Raw genomic sequence first — 23,120 nt, forward strand, 5'->3', positions numbered from 1 at the left:
TGCATTAGAAAAATGAATCAAGGACACGTGTAGCAGAGCCCGTCTCCGAAAATCTCAAAAAAAAAAGACCCTATGCAAGATAAAAAATTTAGGCCCTATTCGCAAATCTTAATTTAACATCAACCCATCAATCATTCAATCAAATATATAAAAACTAAAAACCCTAAACATATGAAATCACACAATAAGATTAACGGTTCTAAAATAAAACAAGAATCTCAAGAATTTTATACCTTAATCTCAAGATTATCACCCAACAAAACAAAACCCTTGAATCGCCCTTTGAAACCCCTCCTGCGTCGATGATGATGAAGGAATGAACCCAACGACCAACGTGAATGATCGATGTTCTGACTTCTTCTATTGCCCAGCAACGCGCAGAATTGGGTTATAATTTTTGAAAATACGTTTGTTTATTAGCCACTTGGGGCCTGGGCCTGTTAATTAGGCACATATTAGCCATCGGGGCTTTTAACTTTTAATGGTTACGAATCTTATTCTCATAGTCATATATGATGTACACACTTATAACACATGCCCATTTAACATTTTTTTTTTGTTATACACAGGCCCTTTAAGGATATATTTATAAAAACATATAGAACTTTTTTTAAATATATACATAAAAAAATTAAAAATTTTTCGGGCACTGTATTGGTTTGGGCCCTAAGCGCAGGCCCACCCCGCACTTGCTCAACTCACATGGGTTTTCGATTTATCTTTCCCCTATATATATATATATATATATATATATATATTTGTATTCACTATGTTTTCTCGTGATCGATTTCATATAATTATCAAGGCTAGTTGTTGTGGGGTGTTGAACACTATAATAATACCAGACACAAAGAAGGGATATGGTATCCCCTTAACGTATAGTAACACAAAGGAGAGATAGGGTCACTAATTTCCACCAATCACACACGCACACACGGTTTTTTTTTTTTAAATACTTTATTTAGGGTGGAGGGTATGGTTCAATCACTTTAGCGTTTTTAAGTTATTTTCTAGCTAATAATATCATGTCATATCATATCAAGTCCCCATTCCACTGACAATGGTTCAAACACTACTAGGGTGTTTGAGTTATATATTTTTTTATTTGTAGTAATTATAAATTATGCATAAATAAATAAAACATATTTTAAACTAAATAAAAGTACTTTTAATTAAAAATAACACATTACATACTTAAAACTAGAAAATTAAACCATCATAAACCTAAAATTTAGAAATTGCATGGCCAATTATATTTTTTTGCGATATCCCGTTTCCATTTTGAACGTACTTAATGAACTGTTCGAGTACTTCCGTCGACCGTTTCTTTGTAATTGTCGAGAACTTTTTTCCAAAAACTGTCTCATTTTTGTTGGTTGCCTTTTTTCTTGTTTAAAGAACAACGAACCCATGCATTGGCTAAGGCGTCTTCTTGTTTTTTCATCCAACTTTGACGCTCCAGCTTGAATCCTTTTTCTTTCGGCTCACTTGCTTCACCAATATCATCGTCTTCATACTCATATTCTTCTTCGTCCTCGCCACTATCTACATCCAAATATTGTGTTTCGAGGACAACCTTTACATCTTGGTCTTCAACGTAGATAGGAAGTGGGCGCTCGACATTCTCTCTTGGTGATTGAATTGACGGGCTCCTAAATGCAAATGGATCGAATTCGGTTGTGAAGCTTGGGTGTGAAAATATTTGTGGTGGAAAATTAGGTTGGGTGCTATAAAAAGTCGGTTGTGAAGGTTGGGGGTAAAAAAATTGAGGTTGAGAGGTTGGTGAATATCCGTAGGAGGTTTGAACCGGTGCACTCGGACCTCTAGAATCACCTTGTCTCGTTTGCGAAACCTTTTTTCTTGAATCCGATCTTTGGCTAGCGGAACCTTTTTTCTTGGGTTCACATTTGTTTTGTTTATCCATGGTGTTTGTGAGTGTAGAAAGAGATATATTTGAAAGAGTGGTGTGTTAAAATGATTAAAAAATATGGGTTAAATAAAAAAATTCCAATGGTACATAAATTGGGTGAAACGGTCAAAAAAAATTGGGTAACAGTCAAAAAAATTGTTGTTTCATCAAACATCATCGGTGACTATACACCGAAATAAGCTATCCCCGAACACCGAAACATCATCGGCGGTCATTCACCGATCAGTGAATGCAAAATCCCAAAGAGTTCCCCGAACCATACCGTCCACCCTTAACTAGTTAAACCACAACATCATCTTTAAATAAATGATTAGTTAGTTAAAACTCACTACTTACGTCTTAATGTGACGTAAATAATATATTAAGGGGTTATTTGTTTACCTCTTAATGAGACTTTTAAAGGTTCAGGCCTCTTATTGGTTCAGCGCTTAATAGTTCAAACTGTTTGTTTCACGAGCAGATGTCTGAATGGTTCAGACATTTGCCTCTGAATAGTTAAGATTTATACAGAGTCTGAATGGTTAAACCTCTAATCTGAAATGGTCAGAAATTTGCCTTTGAACGGTTAAGCATCATACAAGTTCTTAATGGTTCAGACCTTTTACTGATTCAGCACGTTTAGACCTCTTACTGGTTCACATTACTGGTGTTGCCAAACAACCCCAAGCCTAAAACAAACATATCCTCGGAAGAATCTACCGTGTAGTTAAAAATTAGAAACCAAGCCGGCAATGACGTGGAGTATTTGGAAGCAATGGAACCATCGTCAACCACAACACCACCTACACCTCATCCCCATCGCCACTGTAACGGATATACTTTCACCCATACACCACTTGTACATCCCGCATCAATACTTGTACAATGTTTACTCAAACAACCCCAATTTCCTGCAATTTCCCTTCACTCCAATCCCAAAACCCTAAACTCAAACCCCCCTATTTAAACCCCTCCAATTTCACTCCTTCGTTGCAATTCAACAATGCAACAAGTCAATTGACCAAAAGGGTTTGCTTTCAAATCTGTTGGAATTCGTTGGATACGAAGAAATCACAAGATTCTAATTTGGAACAAGAAAGTAGTATCGAAATTGACGGTGAGATGGGTGGTGGTGGTGGCGGTGGCGGCGGGACGACGTCGTTTTTGATATTTTTGCTGTGGGGTGGACTCTTGTATTATGTTTTTAACCTCGCCCCTAACCAAACTCCGGTATTGATTTTTCTTTTTACAGTTATTACAGTTTTACTGAAATAGTCAAATTTCACTTAAGCTTATAGACCCATTACAGCGTAGTCTAGTTTTATGAAGTTAAAATATCCTATTAACGATTGTTTGGCAACATCTGAATGGTTAAGTGCTAAATCAGTAAGAGATCTGAACCATTAAAACGTCTGAAAGAGCATTATAATGCTTAACCGTTCAGAGACAAATGTCTGACCAATTCAGTTTAGAGGTCTTAACCAACCATTCAGAGGCAAATGTCTGAACAATTCAGACATCTGCTCGCGAAACAAACAGTCTGAACCATTAACTGTTGAACAAGTAAAAGTTTGAATCATTAAGATCCTCATTCAGAGCTAAACAAAGAGCCCCTAACTTTTTATGCCCAAGAGATTGATATTTATGTTTACTTTTAATTGGTGTTTGCTTAATTATGTTCATTCGGTTATGTTGGTTTACGTTCGTGAACGTTCATTAATACCATTAATGAACAAACATGTACACGTTCATTGTTAACAAACGAACACGAACAAGGAACCTGTTCATTTCATTGTTCGTGCTCAATCGTGTGTGCGGTTAAACTGTAACCGAACGAACACAAACATGCCCTGCTCGTGTTCGTTTGATTCGTTTAGCTGAAATGGATCATCAATCTTGAGTATTTTTCAGTCAACGGACATGTATCTTCTGAAAAAGCTTTGTTACTTAATTGGGGACGATGGGTTCCAACCGAATCCAGTGATTGTATCTCTTTGGAACATTATGGGATTATGGCCAATAGTGTACAGCATGCTGCTGATTCCATCCGGCAGAAGGTATAATCAGTTGTTGACTGTTACAAGAAATAACAACATGAATAATTTTAATGAAATTTGTTTGATTTTGAAGCTCAAAAGGGAACGTGCCCGTCTTCCCGTTCCTCTTACTGTCATTCTTCTTGGGCGCGTACGCTCTCATACCGTATTTTGTTCTTTGGAGACCACCCCCGCCGGTTACCGAAGAATCCGAGCTGAAAAAATGGCCTCTAAACTTTCTTGAGTCAAAATTGACAGCTGGGGTAAGTCATTTTTTGTAAAATTGAACCATTTTGATCCATTTTTCGGTTTTAGTATGACTTTGATTTTACAAAAGTGTTGAAAAATGGTTGAACTGCGCAAACCAACGCAAGCCGGCCAGTTTGAGATCCAAACGATTCAATTTTCACTTATTGGACGGTTTAACAGTTTGGTCTGGTTCGTAATCTGGAATCATCAGTGTAAAACCAAACCCGTCGGACCTTATTATATTGTTTTTTTGAGTTAACTGCCATTTTTGTCTTTGTGGTTTGTTCAATTATGCCAGTCCAGGCCAAATTTCAAATTTATGTCATTTCCGTCCCTGACGTTCTTGAAACATGTCAGTTTGTCCAATTATTCGATAAAAATAACATCATGTTTGTCATCTTCGTCCCTGTAGTTTGTCCAATTATTCGATTAAAAAAGCATGAGTTAATTGTCATCTCCGTCCCTGTAGTTTGTCCAATTATTCGATCCAACATTACCTTTTTTGGACGAAATTGGCATGTTTCAAGAATGTCAGGGACGAAAATGGCACAAATTTGAAATTTCGCCTGGACCGGCATACTTGAACAAACCATAGGGACGAAAATGACAGTTAACTCTATTCTTTTTATGTTTGGAATATGCGAATCTGTATATAATCATGAACCATGTTTATTACTTAAAATATGTAATACAAGGTAATGATTTTGAAAATGGAACCGATTCAAACCACCAAAACCAAACGTTAAACCACCAAACTGGCCAATCTCATTTGGTCTGGTTTGTTGTTTCTCGAAAGCGTAGATAGTTGTTCAATCTAGAATTTTCGTCAAATCCTGGAGTTTGAACACCCCTAGATTTTATAGCTTGTTTCTCAAATACTGTTAAAATAACTACCCCATCAGGTAATTTTTGCTGTAGGATTAGGTCTAGTTGTTAATGCGGGTTTAGCCACCGGGGACAATTGGAAGGAGTATCTCCAGTACTTTGGAGGGAGTAGACTCGTAAGTATTCAAATTTTCGTTATTATACTTGTTAGCTTAAAAACATGATGCCAATAAAACTTTATTTATTACTTGTAGATACATGTTACTAGCATCGATTTCACACTGCTATCTACGTTCGCTCCTTTTTGGGTTTATAATGACATGACTATTCGAAAATGGTGAGCCCTTGTCGATTCCTGTTCTTTTTCTCGTTGATGGGTGCTTTTTAAAACTGATTATCTAATTATTACAAGAGTAAAATGCCATTTTCGTCCCTGAAGTTTGGCCAGTTTTGCAACTTCCGTTCAAAGGTTTGTTTTTCCGCATCTGGATCCAAAAGGTTTGAAATCTTGCCGTTTTCATCTGGCTCGTTAACTCCATCCATTTTTCTCCGTTAAGTCAGCGGTATTTCCGTCTTTTTTGCTAACTTAAAGGGAAATTCGGTCTTTTTCACTTTATGTAAAAAGACTGAATACACCTAAAAAAGACCAAATTGAAAAAGACCGAATTTCCCTTTAAGTTAACAAAAAGGACGGAAATACCCCTGACTTAACAGAGACAAATGGATGGAGTTAACGAGCCGGATGAAAATGGCAAGATTTCAAATCTTTTGGACCCAGATGCGGAAAAACAAACCTTTGGACGGAAGTCACAAAACTAGCCAAACCTCATGGACGGAAATGGCATTTTACTCTTGTTACAATTTTCTTTAACTAAAATTTGTTAGCTTATGAATTTACCAATCGCTCAAACAACACACCCAATCATTGTCTCCTATTGGACCGAGATAATTATTGGATCGTTATGTTATGTGTTGTGAATTGTAGGACCGATAAGGGGTTTTGGCTTGTTCCATTCTCGGTGGTTCCATTTGTGGGTCCTGCTTTATATGTACTCTTGAGGCCATCATTGTCATCGGTTGCTGTTGCATCAAAGCAGGAGTAATGCATTTGTGTTTGAACCAGAATGGAAACGCGCACATGGTTTTGAAAGAATGTAAAAAGAGGTAACAGCGCAATTCTGTTATAGTTATAATAAAAGTGTTTCGGTAGAGAAGGTTAATGTAGCATATGAATAATGTAATAAGTTATATTCTTGAATGTATCAAACAACCAAGTATATCTAGATTATTACAACTTTAAAGAGCAAAGCTTTTCCCATAACAAAGGCAGGTTTAACATAACACCCTGTCACGTCATTGTCATGTAGACATGGGTGAAGATGATGTGACAAATACCCTGGTCTCGGTAATTGTATAATTTTTTGAATCACGAGGTCCCCACAAATACCCTGTTAACCAAGGGATCATGAAAAACGCACATTGTGCTTGGCAGATGGCCTTCAAGGGAAACGATAGAAATAAGTGACACGGATGATGGTTAGTCGTTACACATTTTTTGATTATTTGATATTTCGCATTACGACATCAGTTTGGGCGTTTCAAGCGTATAGCTTAATTACCTTTTTGATTTCGTTAAATAGCCAACATTCTTTATTTGATTACAACCTTTTATCCCGTTACCTTACCAACGCCATATAGCTCAGATGTTTGTTACGGCAACTGCTTTTGCTACATAACAGGTTAAACTGAAGACTGCTTGCATTTGGTTTGTAAAAGCCGTTCGAAAAAAGAGTGAACGTTATAACACATAATTATTAAATAGGATGAGTCGTAGAGTACTACATACTACAAATCATAAACTGCAAAGTTCAGAGAACCAAACAATTTAATGAAAACGAAGGCAGCAACATCGCAAACTAAGATTTTGAAACCCAAAGGACGGTGTAACACATCGACAGCTTACTAAAGCACGCAGAATTGGAGATAAAAGATCTATATCCGATAGGACACCGTACATGTAAAGCTAAAGCATATGCTACGGGGATAGATCATATACCACCTAAACTAATTATAATAATAGTAGCGATATGACACCAAACACACAACCACCTTTGGTGGTTTGTAAAGAAGATCAACTATACGAATCTAGACTAGGATCACGTCAAATTGAATTGTAGAGGGTGGCGGTCAAAGACCACAAAGTCAATGTAACATACCATTCAAGCACTTCACAATAGAAGATTCAGCCATCAAAATTTCATTAAAACTTATGTTCAATATATAATAAGTTGCAGTTTTACATGATCTTCAATGTGAGAATTTGTGATAAGGTAAAATATATTTCAAAATGTAAGCTAAGATTAATAAGATATCAACGCAAAACTCGCATGCAAAAAACAAATCTGCAAAGAAAAAAATGTTAGAATATACCAAGTAGGTGGGTGAGCAAACTTGACAAAATACTTATACAAGATATGAACCAGTGTATCTCAACCTCCGCACACGCCCAGGTTGTTGGTGGCTTCACTCGGATGTTGACCGTAAAGATCACATCCATGCACTTGATATGTGGATATGAACGTCAAATTTCGCACATACATATAGACAATTACACACACTAGTATACATATACACTTACACTCCAATACCAAAATATAATTGCACTGAAATAGGGTGCTTAACGGGTTGCGTTTGCGGGTTGGCGTGTTCAACCCGACCTGACCCCAAAAATTTTAGACGAACCCAAACACAAAATTCTTGTCATATATATAAACCTGAACACAGCCTGAATATTCACAGGCCGGCCCGAACACAACATGTGACCTGAATTTTTTTTTTGTCCCGCAATTAATATATTAAAATATATATTACTATAAAAACCAATTTAAATTATAAAATCTTAGGTCAATGTCTCTTTTTAAGTTATAATTATGGCATAAAATACGTATCCAATTTAATTTATGACATAAAACATATTGTAAAAAATATAATATAAATAGGTTAAACGGGTCAACCCACCAACCGACCGGGATAACCCGACCCGATTAGCTAACAGGTTTTAGTCTTCAACCTGAAACCGGCCCGAACCCATTTAGACTAAACCCAAACCCACGAATTTCGTGTTAGGTTCATGTCAGGTTTTCATGCTGTGTCAGAAATTCGCCCCTAAAAATCCTATCACTATTTGTATGTGTAATATATCATATTCATAAAGTAAGCTAAGACAAGAAACTATGCAACACCAAAGTACTAGTAACTAGGATGAAGAATCCTACATCAGTTACCTGCCTGGAGATGATCATATAGACTTCAAAAATCATATAAATCGACGACTATACGAGGTCGAATACTAAAAGACGGAACCTAGTACCAACAATTATCCTTGAACATAAATCCTTAAACAAAAAGTACACAATAACACAAGGTTCTAGTCTAACTAAATGCAAATCAAACTCTGATCTTCTTTCTAGTGTCTTGTTGTGCTGTAAGGGCTCTTAATGTCTATTTGATTCTCTCGAACCAAAAGATGAGATCCAACGGTTGTGGTTGCTAATTGTCTACCTGCCATAAGGGTGGTAACGGCTACCGCCACTATAACCTGCCCTACTACCGTACGGCCCACCCGCTCCACCGTAACCCGAACCCGCACCCGACTCATACCCACCGCCACCGCCGCCACCTGGCCCACCATAACCGCCATACCCGCCACCTGGCCCACCATAACCACCACCGCCGCCGCCACCGCGACCATACCCACCTAACTCACTCCCTCCGTAACCTCCGCCACCATACCCACCGCCCCCGAAAGAACTAAAACGGCTAGAGTAGCCGCCAAGAGGCGGCTCACCGCCCCTATAACCACCGTAATCGCCGCCATAATCACCATAACGACCCCCGAATTCACTTGCACCAGGCCCGTATGGACCATAATCACCAAACCTACTTGGTGGTCCTCCGAATGACCTATAAGGAGGAGGACCATAACCTCCACCACCACCACCATAACCGCCATATGAATCATCAAACCCGTCATAACTACCGCCGTATCCTCGTCCCTTAGGTTCCCTATTGTACGAATTAATTCCTGAATTTGAGGATTTCTTTGGTTCAGCCTTCTTGATCTCAACCTACACCAAACAAACATATTAACCTGTTTCTTCTCTACGGTTTTAAAACAGCTTTGACCAAATATTACAATTACAGTTTCACATAAACAAATATCCAGATGCATCGTAGAATAAACTATAAGCCCTACATCCGTTTCACGTTTGGTACAAACACATACCCGACCCGTTATAACATAACTTACCTGTGTACCATTCATATCAATCATATTTCCATTCGCTAGAATTTCGTCAACCGCTTGTTCACTTTCGAATACGATAAACCCAAACCCTCGAGGACGTTTCGTCACATGATCTCTGATGATTTCATGCTCAGATACTTTTCCATACTTCGAAAAGAATTCTTTGAACTCGTCTACACGATAAACAAAGGAATCATAAAAACCAATACAATCGTAAGATATGAGCACTAAAGGTTTTACATGCTAATGCTAACCTTCGGTAACTGCAGCCGGAATCCCACCGACAAATATCTTTTTTGTTTTGAAATCTTTAGACTCGGCAGAGCCTTTCGGAATCGTTCGCTTGATCTCAACCTGTACAAGCATTCAGTAACACATAATCAACATTTGTTAAACAACCAACACCCTAAATGCAATTAATCAAACAAACATACAACACATAAACTGTAAAGACTCAATTTTTATTCAATCCCAATTCATCATTAACCAACATAACAAACACACAAACAAAAACAAAAACAAACACACCTGTTTGCCACTAATAACATGTGTCTCAGCAATAACAGTATCAACAACAGTAGGGTCTGCATAAGTAATAAACCCAAAACCCCTGGGTCGACCAGTCAACCGATCTTTCATAATAACAGAGTCGGTAATCTCACCATACTTCCCAAAGTACTTAACAAACGTATCTACACAACCAAACACAAAAAGATCAGATTTTTTCAAAAGGGTTTGTGAAAAAGATGATAAAAACATCAACCAACCTATGGTAGTCTCTTTGGCTAATCCCCCAATGAAAATCTTGCTGTAAAAGATTGAAGAAATCAAGATTTAGGGTTCGATTGTAAATGATAAGTGAAAAGAATAAAAGGGGTGATAAAGATGATGTACCCGGGACTGGCGCCGTCGCCGTAGTCAGATCGCTTGGAACCCATTGAAGATCGGTTGTTGAATTGGGGATTTGGTGGTGAGATTTGATTGATTGATTGATTGTTCGAGAATGAGAATGTGAATGTGAAGTTGTGTGGTGTGGTTTGTGGTTCTTAAAGGAAGGGAAGGCGGCGAGTGGTTTGTGGTGAATAAGGGTTAGGGCTTCATAAAGTTGGGGGGAGTTTTTACTTTTACTTTGGGACAAAGCAACCAAAATATAAATGAGTTAACCTCCGTTTTGTCCAGGTGTGATTTGATCGTTTTAATGGCTTTGTCCTAATAGTTTTAAAAAGTGTCATTTTTCTCCTTGATGTTTCGATTTTATCGCCAGTTTACTCCCGACTCTAACTCCATATATATTGTATGATAACTATAAGGGTATTTTCGTAATTTTAAAGATAAAATTAAGTGTATTTTTGATAATTTACATATATTATATTTCTGTATATATACATAACACATACAAAACTATCTCTTCTCTCTTTCTTCTACATCACCAACCCACCACCACCTGCCACCATCACCACCACCCGCCACCATCACCACCACCACCTTCAACCTTTATTTCCGACACCCCCACAAACCCACACCTGGGGAAGGCAAAAAAGCCCAGGCCTGACGGGTATACCCGAAACCCGAAACATACGGGTCGGGTATACCCGAAGCCTAATGGGTATGGGTCGGGTACGGGCTTAAAAAAAGAAAAAAATCGGATGCGGGTACGGGTATGGGATTTAGTGATACTCGCCCGATAACCGGCCCATTTACCCGAATAATACCCGAAAATATCATATTATAGATTTCCATACATATAAACTTAGTACATGCTTATTACCTTCTCTATAGTCATATGTGGATATGTATTTGGCAGGTGCTTAATGAACAAATAACTTATTTTTGAGCATGTGTATTGGATATGGAAGCTATCGCTCTTTATTATGTGGATGTTTATGCAATTAGGTGGTCCTGGTACAATTACTTAATTAAGTAATTGTTTTGATTTAGTTTGGTATATGCGATTTGAATATGATATGTAAGTTATTAATCATATTTTCATTTGTTATAGTCATTAAAATAGTAAATTATATAAACATCAAAGTAAAATGTGCACATTTGTCCCAACGGGTATTTTTAAGAAATTAACGGGTATACCCGATACCCGCGGGTATGCCCGATACCCGACGGGTAACGGGCCGCGTATGGGACAAAGAATTACAACCGGGTACGGGCCTGGGATTACCAATACCCGGCCCAAGCCCGGCCCATTGCCATGGCCACACCATCGAATCGGAGCTCAAACCCTAACAGTCAAACCGATTACAGATCTGAGCAAAATCGAACCTTTTTACCCGACAAGTCTAGTCGGCGACCAAACCATATCAAAACCACCACTTGCCATCACCTGCCACCACTGCCACCAGTAGAAGCCGACCACCATCTCACCCCTTCTCTCTCATACCCCTTTCCAGTGGCACCACCAGCAAACAACGTCAAACCGTTGACAGGGCGAGCCTCAAACTTAGATCCGACCACCACAAAACCCAAATCTGACCTCAAACTATTAACATGCGGCGGCGATGGTTGTCGTCTAGGGTTCCGTCGATGGTTGATGTCTCCAATCCTTTTTTCAGATACTAATAAGTCTTAGGGCTTGAATCCCCTTCTCTGATATTGTTGTTTTGGGGAGATGGTGGGTGATGTTGACTGGTTGTAGAGAGAGATTGAGAGACGAGGTGAGTGAGAGAGTGAGAGAGTGAAAGAGATATGGTTTATCTAATATATATATATATATATATATATATATATATATATATATATATATTATTTTTACATCAATTTAAATGCATATTGATGTGTGGTCGAAAACCGGTGTTCGTATATGTTTAAGTTGATGTTTTTACGTGATTTTTAGTTTCGTTTAGCCTACTTTTGATTAGAGTTGTGTTTTGCAGGTCTAACGGAGTTTAAGGAGCTATTCGGGAGCTTTACGGATCACCGGACGGAAAACGGATCAACTGGATCAAGAAATGGGAAAAACATAAAGTGAATGAAACACGTACCATCGCCGACGCCATCTCCGTCGCCCAAAATGCACCGTAGACATGGAAATAGGTCGTCGGCCAAAAGTGCACGCCTCACCAGGTCGTCGGCGACGTCCTCCCGGTTCTTGTATCGCGAATTTTAGCTTCCTTTGAATTGGGGACGGGTTATAACATGTTTTTGGACGATTATTCGGGGTTGACACTTGTTTGGAGTTTGATTATCACTTCTTGGAGCCATAATCATCATCATCTTCATTTCCAATCATCCACACTCGAATCCATCACTCCGAATTAACAATCTTCTTCATTTCTAACTCTAACCCACCACCACCATCACCATCATCACCAACCTTTCCACCATCGTCCAATTTTCAATCCACCATCACCATCACCATCCAAACCCAAAACCCTTACCTCCATCATTCCTCCAAGACTCAAGGTCATGGCTCCATCATCACTATTTGTATGTGTAATATATCATATTCATAAAGTAAGCTAAGACAAGAAACTATGCAACACCAAAGTACTAGTAACTAGGATGACGAATCCTACATCAGTTACCTGCGTGGAGATGATCATATAGACTTCAAAAATCATATAAATCGACTATACGAGGTCGAATACTAAAAGACGGAACCTAGTACCAACAATTATCGTTGAACATAAATCCTTAAACAAAAAGTACACAATAACACAAGGTTCTAGTCTTACTAAAAACATGCACTATCTAACTAAATGCAAATCAAACTCTGATCTTCTTTCTAGTGTCTTGTTGTGCTGTAAGGGCTCTTAATGTCTATTTGATTCTCTCGAACCAAAAGATGAGATCCAACGGTTGTGGTTGCTAATTGTCTACCTGCCATAAGGGTGGTAACGGCTACCACCACTATAACCTGCCCTACTACCGTACGGCCCACCCGCTCCACCGTAACCTGAACCCGCACCCGACTCATACCCACCGCCACCGCCGCCACCTGGCCCACCATAACCGCCATACCCGCCACCTGGCCCGCCATAACCACCGCCGCCGCCACCACCGCGACCATACCCACCTAACTCACTCCCTCCGTAACCTCCGCCGCCATACCCACCGCCCCTATAACGACCGTAATCGCCGCCATAATCACCATAACGACCCCCCGAATTCACTTGCACCATAATCACCGTAAGTTATTGTCACGACCCTAGCCCTGGTTTGACCAGGTCCAGAGCCGCGGGACAGGAATCCCGTGGTATCTAATTTAGGCGACAGGGGAAGTCTTTTTAATACAGGATCTTTTAATATTCAAATGCTCGTTTACTTTATTACATAAAGTTTAGGGATAAACCCTGTAATTTACAACAAGATGATTTCCCGGGGAAATCTTTATTTCTTAAAACATGTTTCGTTACTTATTTACATTGAGCCAATTCTCTAAGCTTTGTAGTGCTTCACGGCACTTTTCTTGGATCACAACAGATCACCTGAAACATGTTTGAAAAAGGTTTTGTCAGCGGGGAAATACTGAGTGAATCATTCAGTTTTACTAAAATGACACGTTGTTATAATTTACAGTATTAAGAGCGGTTACAATGTTTCCATATCAACCAACTACCCACAGTACTTGTCACTCGACCGGATCTGTGACTGTGGTCATATCACTGTTAGGTCCGTTCACCCACAATGTTACGCCCTAATTCGTATTTGTCAAAAGTCGCAGCGGAAACACGTACCATAAAATTTCTTTCACTATAAATACCTCAACTTATTTAAGATTTAACTTTAACACAGTTCTTTCTCATAAATCCGTCATCCTCTTATTTACTAGTTAAAAACATAGCTTATGTTTACTACATTATGTACATCAACGTTTCCGTACAATCTCTCTAGTGACTCGATCTTCGATCTCCAATCCTTGGATATCCTCATGACTGGTACTACCTGCGCTCACCACATAAAATTTCACATCATTAGTACGCGTTATAAACATACAAGGTTTGTTCACGTTTACTTCTCGTTTCGTTAACTCTTTACATCTCAGCGTTCCCATTCTGATCATATGATCCGTAGTGAGACTTCTTTGGTATTCCTGCGTTACACTTCATTCACCAAGCACGCAACTATTACCGTTAGTACTCAATTTCATTAGATGCATGCGTACATACCTTTCATACAAACTGATACATACCTTTACGGTCACAAATAGCAACTGTCCTACATACGTACCTGCATACATACGTACGTACCTACGTACGTGCATACCTAATTACATCCATTCCTACCTACATACATACATACCTACATTCATACATACATACATACATACATACATACATACATACCTACATACATGCATACATATATACATACATACATACATACTTATTACCTGCCTTCACACAAACCTACATACGTGCATACCTTCGTGTATGGATCCTCTCGTGAGCCCATATTCATCTAAACGCATACGTACGTTCTACCTACCTACACACCAACATACATACATTTAAACGCAAAAGACATTCATACGTATATACCTTTCTTACATCTTTACATCCACGCATATGCTTATGCCTATCTTTATGCATACGTACATGCACCTCTACATACATACATACCCTTCCTACATCGTTACGTACATGCATACACTCGTACATATCTTTATACATGCATACATACACATTTACATACGTACATACTTTAACAAACACGTACTAGATCACGCGTACCTCTTACATAATCATACATCATTAACATGGGTCTTAGACTTAGCTTTATAGCCCATAAACATCTAAGGAACCATCAAAATCATGTTTGGAAAGTCCACCGTAGTCCACGTATATCAAACCGAAGCCCACGGTACATAAATTAACTTAAATAACAAGATTTCAGCTTTTGGGACTTGGGAAGGCCGTCGCCGACGCCCCTAGGGCCGTCGGCGACGGGCCTTGCATTTACCCGTAGCCCAAAAACCCGTAGACAGGTAATTAACCCGTCAGCACAAAAACTGGTTTTCTAGAGCCCGTCGGCGACGCCCCCATGCCCGTCGGCGACGCCCTCTAGATTTTGCATTTTTCTGCAGCTCCGTTTCGTCGTCCGTACGCACTAAAACGCGCATAACTTTTGAACCGTTTACCCGTTTAACCTCCCGTTTCTTCCTACATGCTTGTAAATTCATATTCTATCATATGAACTTAAAATCCCACATCCGGATTAAGGAAATTCTTAACTTACATGCATTCGGCTTATTATTATCTTCTAATTATTTGACCCGTTCGTGCATTTATTAACATAATCTGTTTATTTAACCTCAATCTCATATGAACTTAATAATTTCATTGACGCCTATCATAAAAGATTGATTTCTCGGATGTCTAGCGTTCTCTTAACCCGTTCTCGCTCAAAGGCTTATTTTGACCCGTTATGGGTAATTGTGCATTAATTGGTCTATGACATACAAAACCCTATACTACGCTTTCATACTTGACAAAGACATTACTATAATCGAATAGCTCATTTCCAAACAACTTTTAAGGTCGTTTGCCCGATATACCTATCAAGGGCGTTTTTGTCAACTTACGCTATCCTTAACAACAAAAGATTTCCTTGCATAAGTAACCGATCCTACTACTTAACTACAAATCTTATTCACACATAACTTGCTCGGATCAAAACTAAGATCCGTTTAATACTTCATCGATATCATACAATTCATTTCTATTTGACTTCAATTACCCTATCTAATTAAATTGCATATAACTTTACATAAACAACTAAGAAGTGATTACGGAATCACTTACCTCATGCATCCGTGTTCATATTCGTTTCCTCGCCACTTCTTGACCCATTATCCATCCGTGCTTGATTCCGTCTCGACATGATTCCTATACTTCCATGTCATCGAAATCACATTCTTATTAGCATATTCATTTGTACATGTTGACTATCATATCATTAGTTGTTTCTAACAAGCATAACCCATATAGTCATATCCATATCCGTTTGCCCTCATGTAGTTCATCATGTCATTACATATAACGTGTATTGATGTAACATGTAACGTATGACTTCCTAATATCTTACCTTCACAACAAGAAGTTAAATTATGCTTCTTGTTCGTAGTTGACTTCCAGAAAGTCAACAATTCATCTTATTTAACTTTCGACTTATCATTTTATACCCGTAGCATCATGATAGACTATACGGACGACACTATATACATTTTATCATACGATTGGTGTGCGTACCACCTTTTAAGCATAACACACAACTAATTCATGCACAATCTTCTAATTTCATACATAGTGCATCAAATCCTTCTACTAATCAACATGTAGTATTTAAAATCAAACATCAATAATATGAACATATTATCATTTTCATCATATCATCAAAACCCACTTCATGACTATTTTTCTAATCACTTACAAGTGATCTAATCTTAAGTTCTTCATAGTTTCTTCATGCTTTTGATATATGTACTACCTTGTAAGCATGGTGTACAACTAGTTCATGCATATCATTCTAATCTCATACACAATTCATCAATTTCTTCCTTCTAGTCAACACAAATCATACATGCATAACCATCAAACCTACAATTATCACATTTCTTCCAATCCTTCTAACAAGAATCCATCATACATAACATGATACATAAATTTTTGAACAAGAATTAGACCTAGATGAGATATCCATGCTATCATCTTCACCCCAACAATTGGGTTTCACCTTTAAACATCAAATTAAGTTAAATCATGCATAATTCATGTTCTATATGGTGATTTTAACACCTATACATGAACAATTTCGTACCAATTCACGGATTAAGACATAACCCACTTCATACAACTTCATAAATCTAAATTTTGAGACATACCTCATGATCCCCTTGAGTAGGTGATCCTTAATTCATGTTTGGTTGTGAATTTGAGCTTCATTTGACTCCTCAATTTGATGATTGTGTTAGAACTAGGGTTTGGTTCATGGGGAGTTCCCCCTGATCGTTCTAGAACACACGAAATGTGTGTGTGCTTGTGTGGGTGTGTTTGTTACTTAAGACATAACTTTCCCCCTTGTTCATCTTTGGTCCCTCAAGTTTGTTCCCTTGTTTGCTTTGTTAAACATTTTATTACATTCCATCTTTTAATAGTTTTAACCATACATCTAAGTAGGTTAATTAGCCTAGTTGTTTATTTCTTGAGGTACCATATCACAGCATTTTAACGAATATAAATATTCGGGTTTTGGGGTGTTACAAATCTACCCCCCTTAAATAAGGTTTCGTCCCCGAAACCTTTCTCATTTCCTCTACACACACACACATTTATGTTTGGCTTAACACCCTCATCACATTCATAAGTAATCATCCTAACTCATTTCATAATTATTCATGTAATTGGCTTCTTCTTCTTAGCAAGGCTGTACTTTTCATGGTATACTTTCATATAACGTTCTTATTTCCTTGACCGACTAGTAATAGTTCATCGTCCCTATATATTCAAACCTATATTAATGCTTACTTATAAAGGCATTCATTACATCCTTTTACGTTTTAAATCCGTCCCACGGATTTAAACGTAACATCCATACCCTTCATTCCTTCTATGTTTGAATCCATCTAGCGGTTTCAAACATGTCATTCTTACCTTTTTTTTTTCTTACATGTGTTTAACAAAAACTTAAAGTTTTACCTACCTTCAGCAACAAGGTTTTAAGGTTAGTCATCTTAGTTGTCGAATCATAATTACTTCATTTTAGTTCTATTCATATAGGAGCTTTCTTCTTTCTTACACATTCAACTACCCAAGTAAATGGGGTTCGGCATAAACGCTCTCAATGAGAGTTAAGCATACACATTCGACTACCCAAATAATTGGGTTTCGGCATAAACACTCTCAACGAGAGTTAAGCATACACATTCCACTACCCAAATAACTGGGTTTGGCATAAACACTCTCAACGAGAGTTAAGCATACATATTCCACTACCCAAATAACTGGGTTTGGCATAAACACTCTCAACGAGAGTTAAGCATACACATTCCACTACCCAAATAACTGGGTTTGGCATAAACACTCTCAACGAGAGTTAAGCATACATACTTCACTACCCAAATAACTGGGTCTTTCGCTTTTAATCATAACTTCTTCTTTCAATCCGTATAACGGATTAAGCTTCTAGCATTCATTAGAGTATTCAAAATTACCCGTTTAAAAACAGATGGTAGCTTATTCTTATTCGACTTGTTCGCTAGAACCGGTCGACTCGCATAACTTTTCATAACCTTCGTTAGCATAACCAAATCCGCAATGGATTTGCTTTTTCGCATTCGCTACAACATAGCGCCCACCTGCTACCCAGTTCTACCGGACATACCTGCAATAATTGCCACGGTCTCACGAACGTCATATGCTTCTTGCGTACTGGCCAGGTGCGCAATTCACACACTAGTTTCGTGCCTTCGTGTAATCATCGCCTTATGCCCGAGAAATGGGTTTCAGTTTCGTGCATATTTCTAAAACTTCCCCAAGACCACATCATTGTCTTTCGTTTAATAATTACCCTCCCAAGGAGACCCCTTCCTTTTTTTTTCTTTTGACATCGGTACTCATACATGTTAGTAGTGTGTACCTGGGGTTAGTTTGCCTATTTGCACCTTTGCCCGCCTTAGCGTTCATCCTATTCTGCATTCCCGGATCATCCTCTTCAAACTCTTAAGCTTACCTTGCACATAACATACTATTAGTTTCCTTCAAATACATAATCTAATACATACTTACATTTGCTTTTGCATTTAGGCCTCGATCGAGTCTTGGATTGTACGGGTTCTTGATTACGAGAGCACACTGGTTTGAGTTCAAGCATTTACCTTCTATTACTTGATTCTCTCAAACCAGGGCTCTGATACCAACTTGTTACGCCCTAATTCGTATTTGTCAAAAGTCGCAGCGGAAACACATACCATAAAATTTCTTTCACTATAAATACCTCAACTTATTTAAGATTTAACTTTAACACAGTTCTTTCTCATAAATCCGCCATCCTCTTATTTACTAGTTAAAAACATAGCTTATGTTTACTACATTATGTACATCAACGTTTCCGTACAATCTCTCTAGTGACTCGATCTTCGATCTCCAATCCTTGGATATCCTCATGACTGGTACTACCTGCGCTCACCACATAAAATTTCACATCATTAGTACGCGTTATAAACATACAAGGTTTGTTCACGTTTACTTCTCGTTTCGTTAACTCTTTACATCTCAGCGTTCCCATTCTGATCATATGATCCGTAGTGAGACTTCTTTGGTATTCCTGCGTTACACTTCATTCACCAAGCACGCAACTATTACCGTTAGTACTCAATTTCATTAGATGCATGCGTACATACCTTTCATACAAACTGATACATACCTTTACGGTCACAAATAGCAACTGTCCTACATACGTACCTGCATACATACGTACGTACCTACGTACGTGCATACCTAATTACATCCATTCCTACCTACATACATACATACCTACATTCATACATACATACATACATACATACATACATACATACCTACATACATGCATACATATATACATACATACATACATACTTATTACCTGCCTTCACACAAACCTACATACGTGCATACCTTCGTGTATGGATCCTCTCGTGAGCCCATATTCATCTAAACGCATACGTACGTTCTACCTACCTACACACCAACATACATACATTTAAACGCAAAAGACATTCATACGTATATACCTTTCTTACATCTTTACATCCACGCATATGCTTATGCCTATCTTTATGCATACGTACATGCACCTCTACATACATACATACCCTTCCTACATCGTTACGTACATGCATACACTCGTACATATCTTTATACATGCATACATACACATTTACATACGTACATACTTTAACAAACACGTACTAGATCACGCGTACCTCTTACATAATCATACATCATTAACATGGGTCTTAGACTTAGCTTTATAGCCCATAAACATCTAAGGAACCATCAAAATCATGTTTGGAAAGTCCACCGTAGTCCACGTATATCAAACCGAAGCCCACGGTACATAAATTAACTTAAATAACAAGATTTCAGCTTTTGGGACTTGGGAAGGCCGTCGCCGACGCCCCTAGGGCCGTCGGCGACGGGCCTTGCATTTACCCGTAGCCCAAAAACCCGTAGACAGGTAATTAACCCGTCAGCACAAAAACTGGTTTTCTAGAGCCCGTCGGCGACGCCCCCATGCCCGTCGGCGACGCCCTCTAGATTTTGCATTTTTCTGCAGCTCCGTTTCGTCGTCCGTACGCACTAAAACGCGCATAACTTTTGAACCGTTTACCCGTTTAACCTCCCGTTTCTTCCTACATGCTTGTAAATTCATATTCTATCATATGAACTTAAAATCCCACATCCGGATTAAGGAAATTCTTAACTTACATGCATTCGGCTTATTATTATCTTCTAATTATTTGACCCGTTCGTGCATTTATTAACATAATCTGTTTATTTAACCTCAATCTCATATGAACTTAATAATTTCATTGACGCCTATCATAAAAGATTGATTTCTCGGATGTCTAGCGTTCTCTTAACCCGTTCTCGCTCAAAGGCTTATTTTGACCCGTTATGGGTAATTGTGCATTAATTGGTCTATGACATACAAAACCCTATACTACGCTTTCATACTTGACAAAGACATTACTATAATCGAATAGCTCATTTCCAAACAACTTTTAAGGTCGTTTGCCCGATATACCTATCAAGGGCGTTTTTGTCAACTTACGCTATCCTTAACAACAAAAGATTTCCTTGCATAAGTAACCGATCCTACTACTTAACTACAAATCTTATTCACACATAACTTGCTCGGATCAAAACTAAGATCCGTTTAATACTTCATCGATATCATACAATTCATTTCTATTTGACTTCAATTACCCTATCTAATTAAATTGCATATAACTTTACATAAACAACTAAGAAGTGATTACGGAATCACTTACCTCATGCATCCGTGTTCATATTCGTTTCCTCGCCACTTCTTGACCCATTATCCATCCGTGCTTGATTCCGTCTCGACATGATTCCTATACTTCCATGTCATCGAAATCACATTCTTATTAGCATATTCATTTGTACATGTTGACTATCATATCATTAGTTGTTTCTAACAAGCATAACCCATATAGTCATATCCATATCCGTTTGCCCTCATGTAGTTCATCATGTCATTACATATAACGTGTATTGATGTAACATGTAACGTATGACTTCCTAATATCTTACCTTCACAACAAGAAGTTAAATTATGCTTCTTGTTCGTAGTTGACTTCCAGAAAGTCAACAATTCATCTTATTTAACTTTCGACTTATCATTTTATACCCGTAGCATCATGATAGACTATACGGACGACACTATATACATTTTATCATACGATTGGTGTGCGTACCACCTTTTAAGCATAACACACAACTAATTCATGCACAATCTTCTAATTTCATACATAGTGCATCAAATCCTTCTACTAATCAACATGTAGTATTTAAAATCAAACATCAATAATATGAACATATTATCATTTTCATCATATCATCAAAACCCACTTCATGACTATTTTTCTAATCACTTACAAGTGATCTAATCTTAAGTTCTTCATAGTTTCTTCATGCTTTTGATATATGTACTACCTTGTAAGCATGGTGTACAACTAGTTCATGCATATCATTCTAATCTCATACACAATTCATCAATTTCTTCCTTCTAGTCAACACAAATCATACATGCATAACCATCAAACCTACAATTATCACATTTCTTCCAATCCTTCTAACAAGAATCCATCATACATAACATGATACATAAATTTTTGAACAAGAATTAGACCTAGATGAGATATCCATGCTATCATCTTCACCCCAACAATTGGGTTTCACCTTTAAACATCAAATTAAGTTAAATCATGCATAATTCATGTTCTATATGGTGATTTTAACACCTATACATGAACAATTTCGTACCAATTCACGGATTAAGACATAACCCACTTCATACAACTTCATAAATCTAAATTTTGAGACATACCTCATGATCCCCTTGAGTAGGTGATCCTTAATTCATGTTTGGTTGTGAATTTGAGCTTCATTTGACTCCTTAATTTGATGATTGTGTTAGAACTAGGGTTTGGTTCATGGGGAGTTCCCCCTGATCGTTCTAGAACACACGAAATGTGTGTGTGCTTGTGTGGGTGTGTTTGTTACTTAAGACATAACTTTCCCCCTTGTTCATCTTTGGTCCCTCAAGTTTGTTCCCTTGTTTGCTTTGTTAAACATTTTATTACATTCCATCTTTTAATAGTTTTAACCATACATCTAAGTAGGTTAATTAGCCTAGTTGTTTATTTCTTGAGGTACCATATCACAGCATTTTAACGAATATAAATATTCGGGTTTTGGGGTGTTACACACAAGTGACGTAAATCACTATTTAGGTCCGACTACCTAATAGTGTATATCATGATTTAGGCTCGCTCACCTAAAATGATATAAATAGTAGTAATGTGCACAATACCCCACATACTGGCTGTAATTTGGTGATTACAAAGACTTAATCCCTGTAATTATAACTTTGGAAAATAATTTGGAGTATTGTAAAACAGTTGATAAAAAGAGAATGACTCACATTGCAGATTTAACGAGCAGAGTATAAGCCTACTGATTAGCCTTGATTAACCTAATTTAAATAACAATGCACACACAAACGGGTTAGTAACTAATACATCAGTTACGACAATTCACGAGATTAAACCCTCACA

At 37.9% G+C, this 23,120-nt stretch overlaps 3 protein-coding genes and 3 long non-coding RNA genes across 6 annotated transcripts; 2 read left to right on the forward strand and 4 right to left on the reverse strand.

The window, feature by feature from the left end:
* The first annotated feature begins 2,634 nt into the window (after positions 1-2,634).
* Positions 2,635-6,357, forward strand: LOC110889714. Its single transcript, XM_022137273.2, has 6 exons — positions 2,635-3,139; positions 3,821-3,966; positions 4,040-4,208; positions 5,097-5,195; positions 5,274-5,356; positions 6,005-6,357. The coding sequence occupies exons 1-6, from the start codon at positions 2,795-2,797 to the stop codon at positions 6,120-6,122; spliced, it is 960 nt and encodes a 319-aa protein (XP_021992965.1). The 5' UTR covers positions 2,635-2,794; the 3' UTR covers positions 6,123-6,357.
* An 895-nt stretch (positions 6,358-7,252) lies between these two features.
* Positions 7,253-13,106, forward strand: LOC110889715. Its single transcript, XR_002563874.2, has 2 exons — positions 7,253-8,443; positions 12,999-13,106. It is a non-coding gene; the product is annotated as an uncharacterized LOC110889715 (long non-coding RNA).
* LOC110889713 (heterogeneous nuclear ribonucleoprotein A1) lies at positions 8,252-10,441 on the reverse strand. The gene is made up of 6 exons (XM_022137272.2): positions 10,220-10,441; positions 10,093-10,133; positions 9,854-10,017; positions 9,580-9,679; positions 9,329-9,498; positions 8,252-9,146 (listed from the first exon to the last, which is right to left on the reverse strand). The coding sequence occupies exons 1-6, from the start codon at positions 10,261-10,263 to the stop codon at positions 8,577-8,579; spliced, it is 1,089 nt and encodes a 362-aa protein (XP_021992964.1). The 5' UTR covers positions 10,264-10,441; the 3' UTR covers positions 8,252-8,576.
* Positions 13,107-13,152: 46 nt separating the features above from the next.
* Positions 13,153-13,458, reverse strand: LOC110887841 (glycine-rich cell wall structural protein 1.0-like). Its single transcript, XM_022135407.1, has one exon. It carries the CDS (start codon positions 13,456-13,458, stop codon positions 13,153-13,155), a length of 306 nt encoding a protein of 101 aa, XP_021991099.1.
* Positions 13,459-14,010: 552 nt separating this feature from the next.
* LOC110891806 lies at positions 14,011-17,651 on the reverse strand. Its single transcript, XR_002565567.2, has 3 exons — positions 17,160-17,651; positions 16,081-16,164; positions 14,011-14,221 (listed from the first exon to the last, which is right to left on the reverse strand). It is a non-coding gene; the product is annotated as an uncharacterized LOC110891806 (long non-coding RNA).
* A 1,654-nt stretch (positions 17,652-19,305) lies between these two features.
* Positions 19,306-22,734, reverse strand: LOC110891807. Its single transcript, XR_002565568.2, has 3 exons — positions 22,391-22,734; positions 21,312-21,395; positions 19,306-19,452 (listed from the first exon to the last, which is right to left on the reverse strand). It is a non-coding gene; the product is annotated as an uncharacterized LOC110891807 (long non-coding RNA).
* Positions 22,735-23,120: the final 386 nt, after the last annotated feature.

Source organism: Helianthus annuus, chromosome 11, assembly GCF_002127325.2.
Source record: "Helianthus annuus cultivar XRQ/B chromosome 11, HanXRQr2.0-SUNRISE, whole genome shotgun sequence".
NCBI classification, from domain to species: domain Eukaryota; kingdom Viridiplantae; phylum Streptophyta; class Magnoliopsida; order Asterales; family Asteraceae; genus Helianthus; species Helianthus annuus.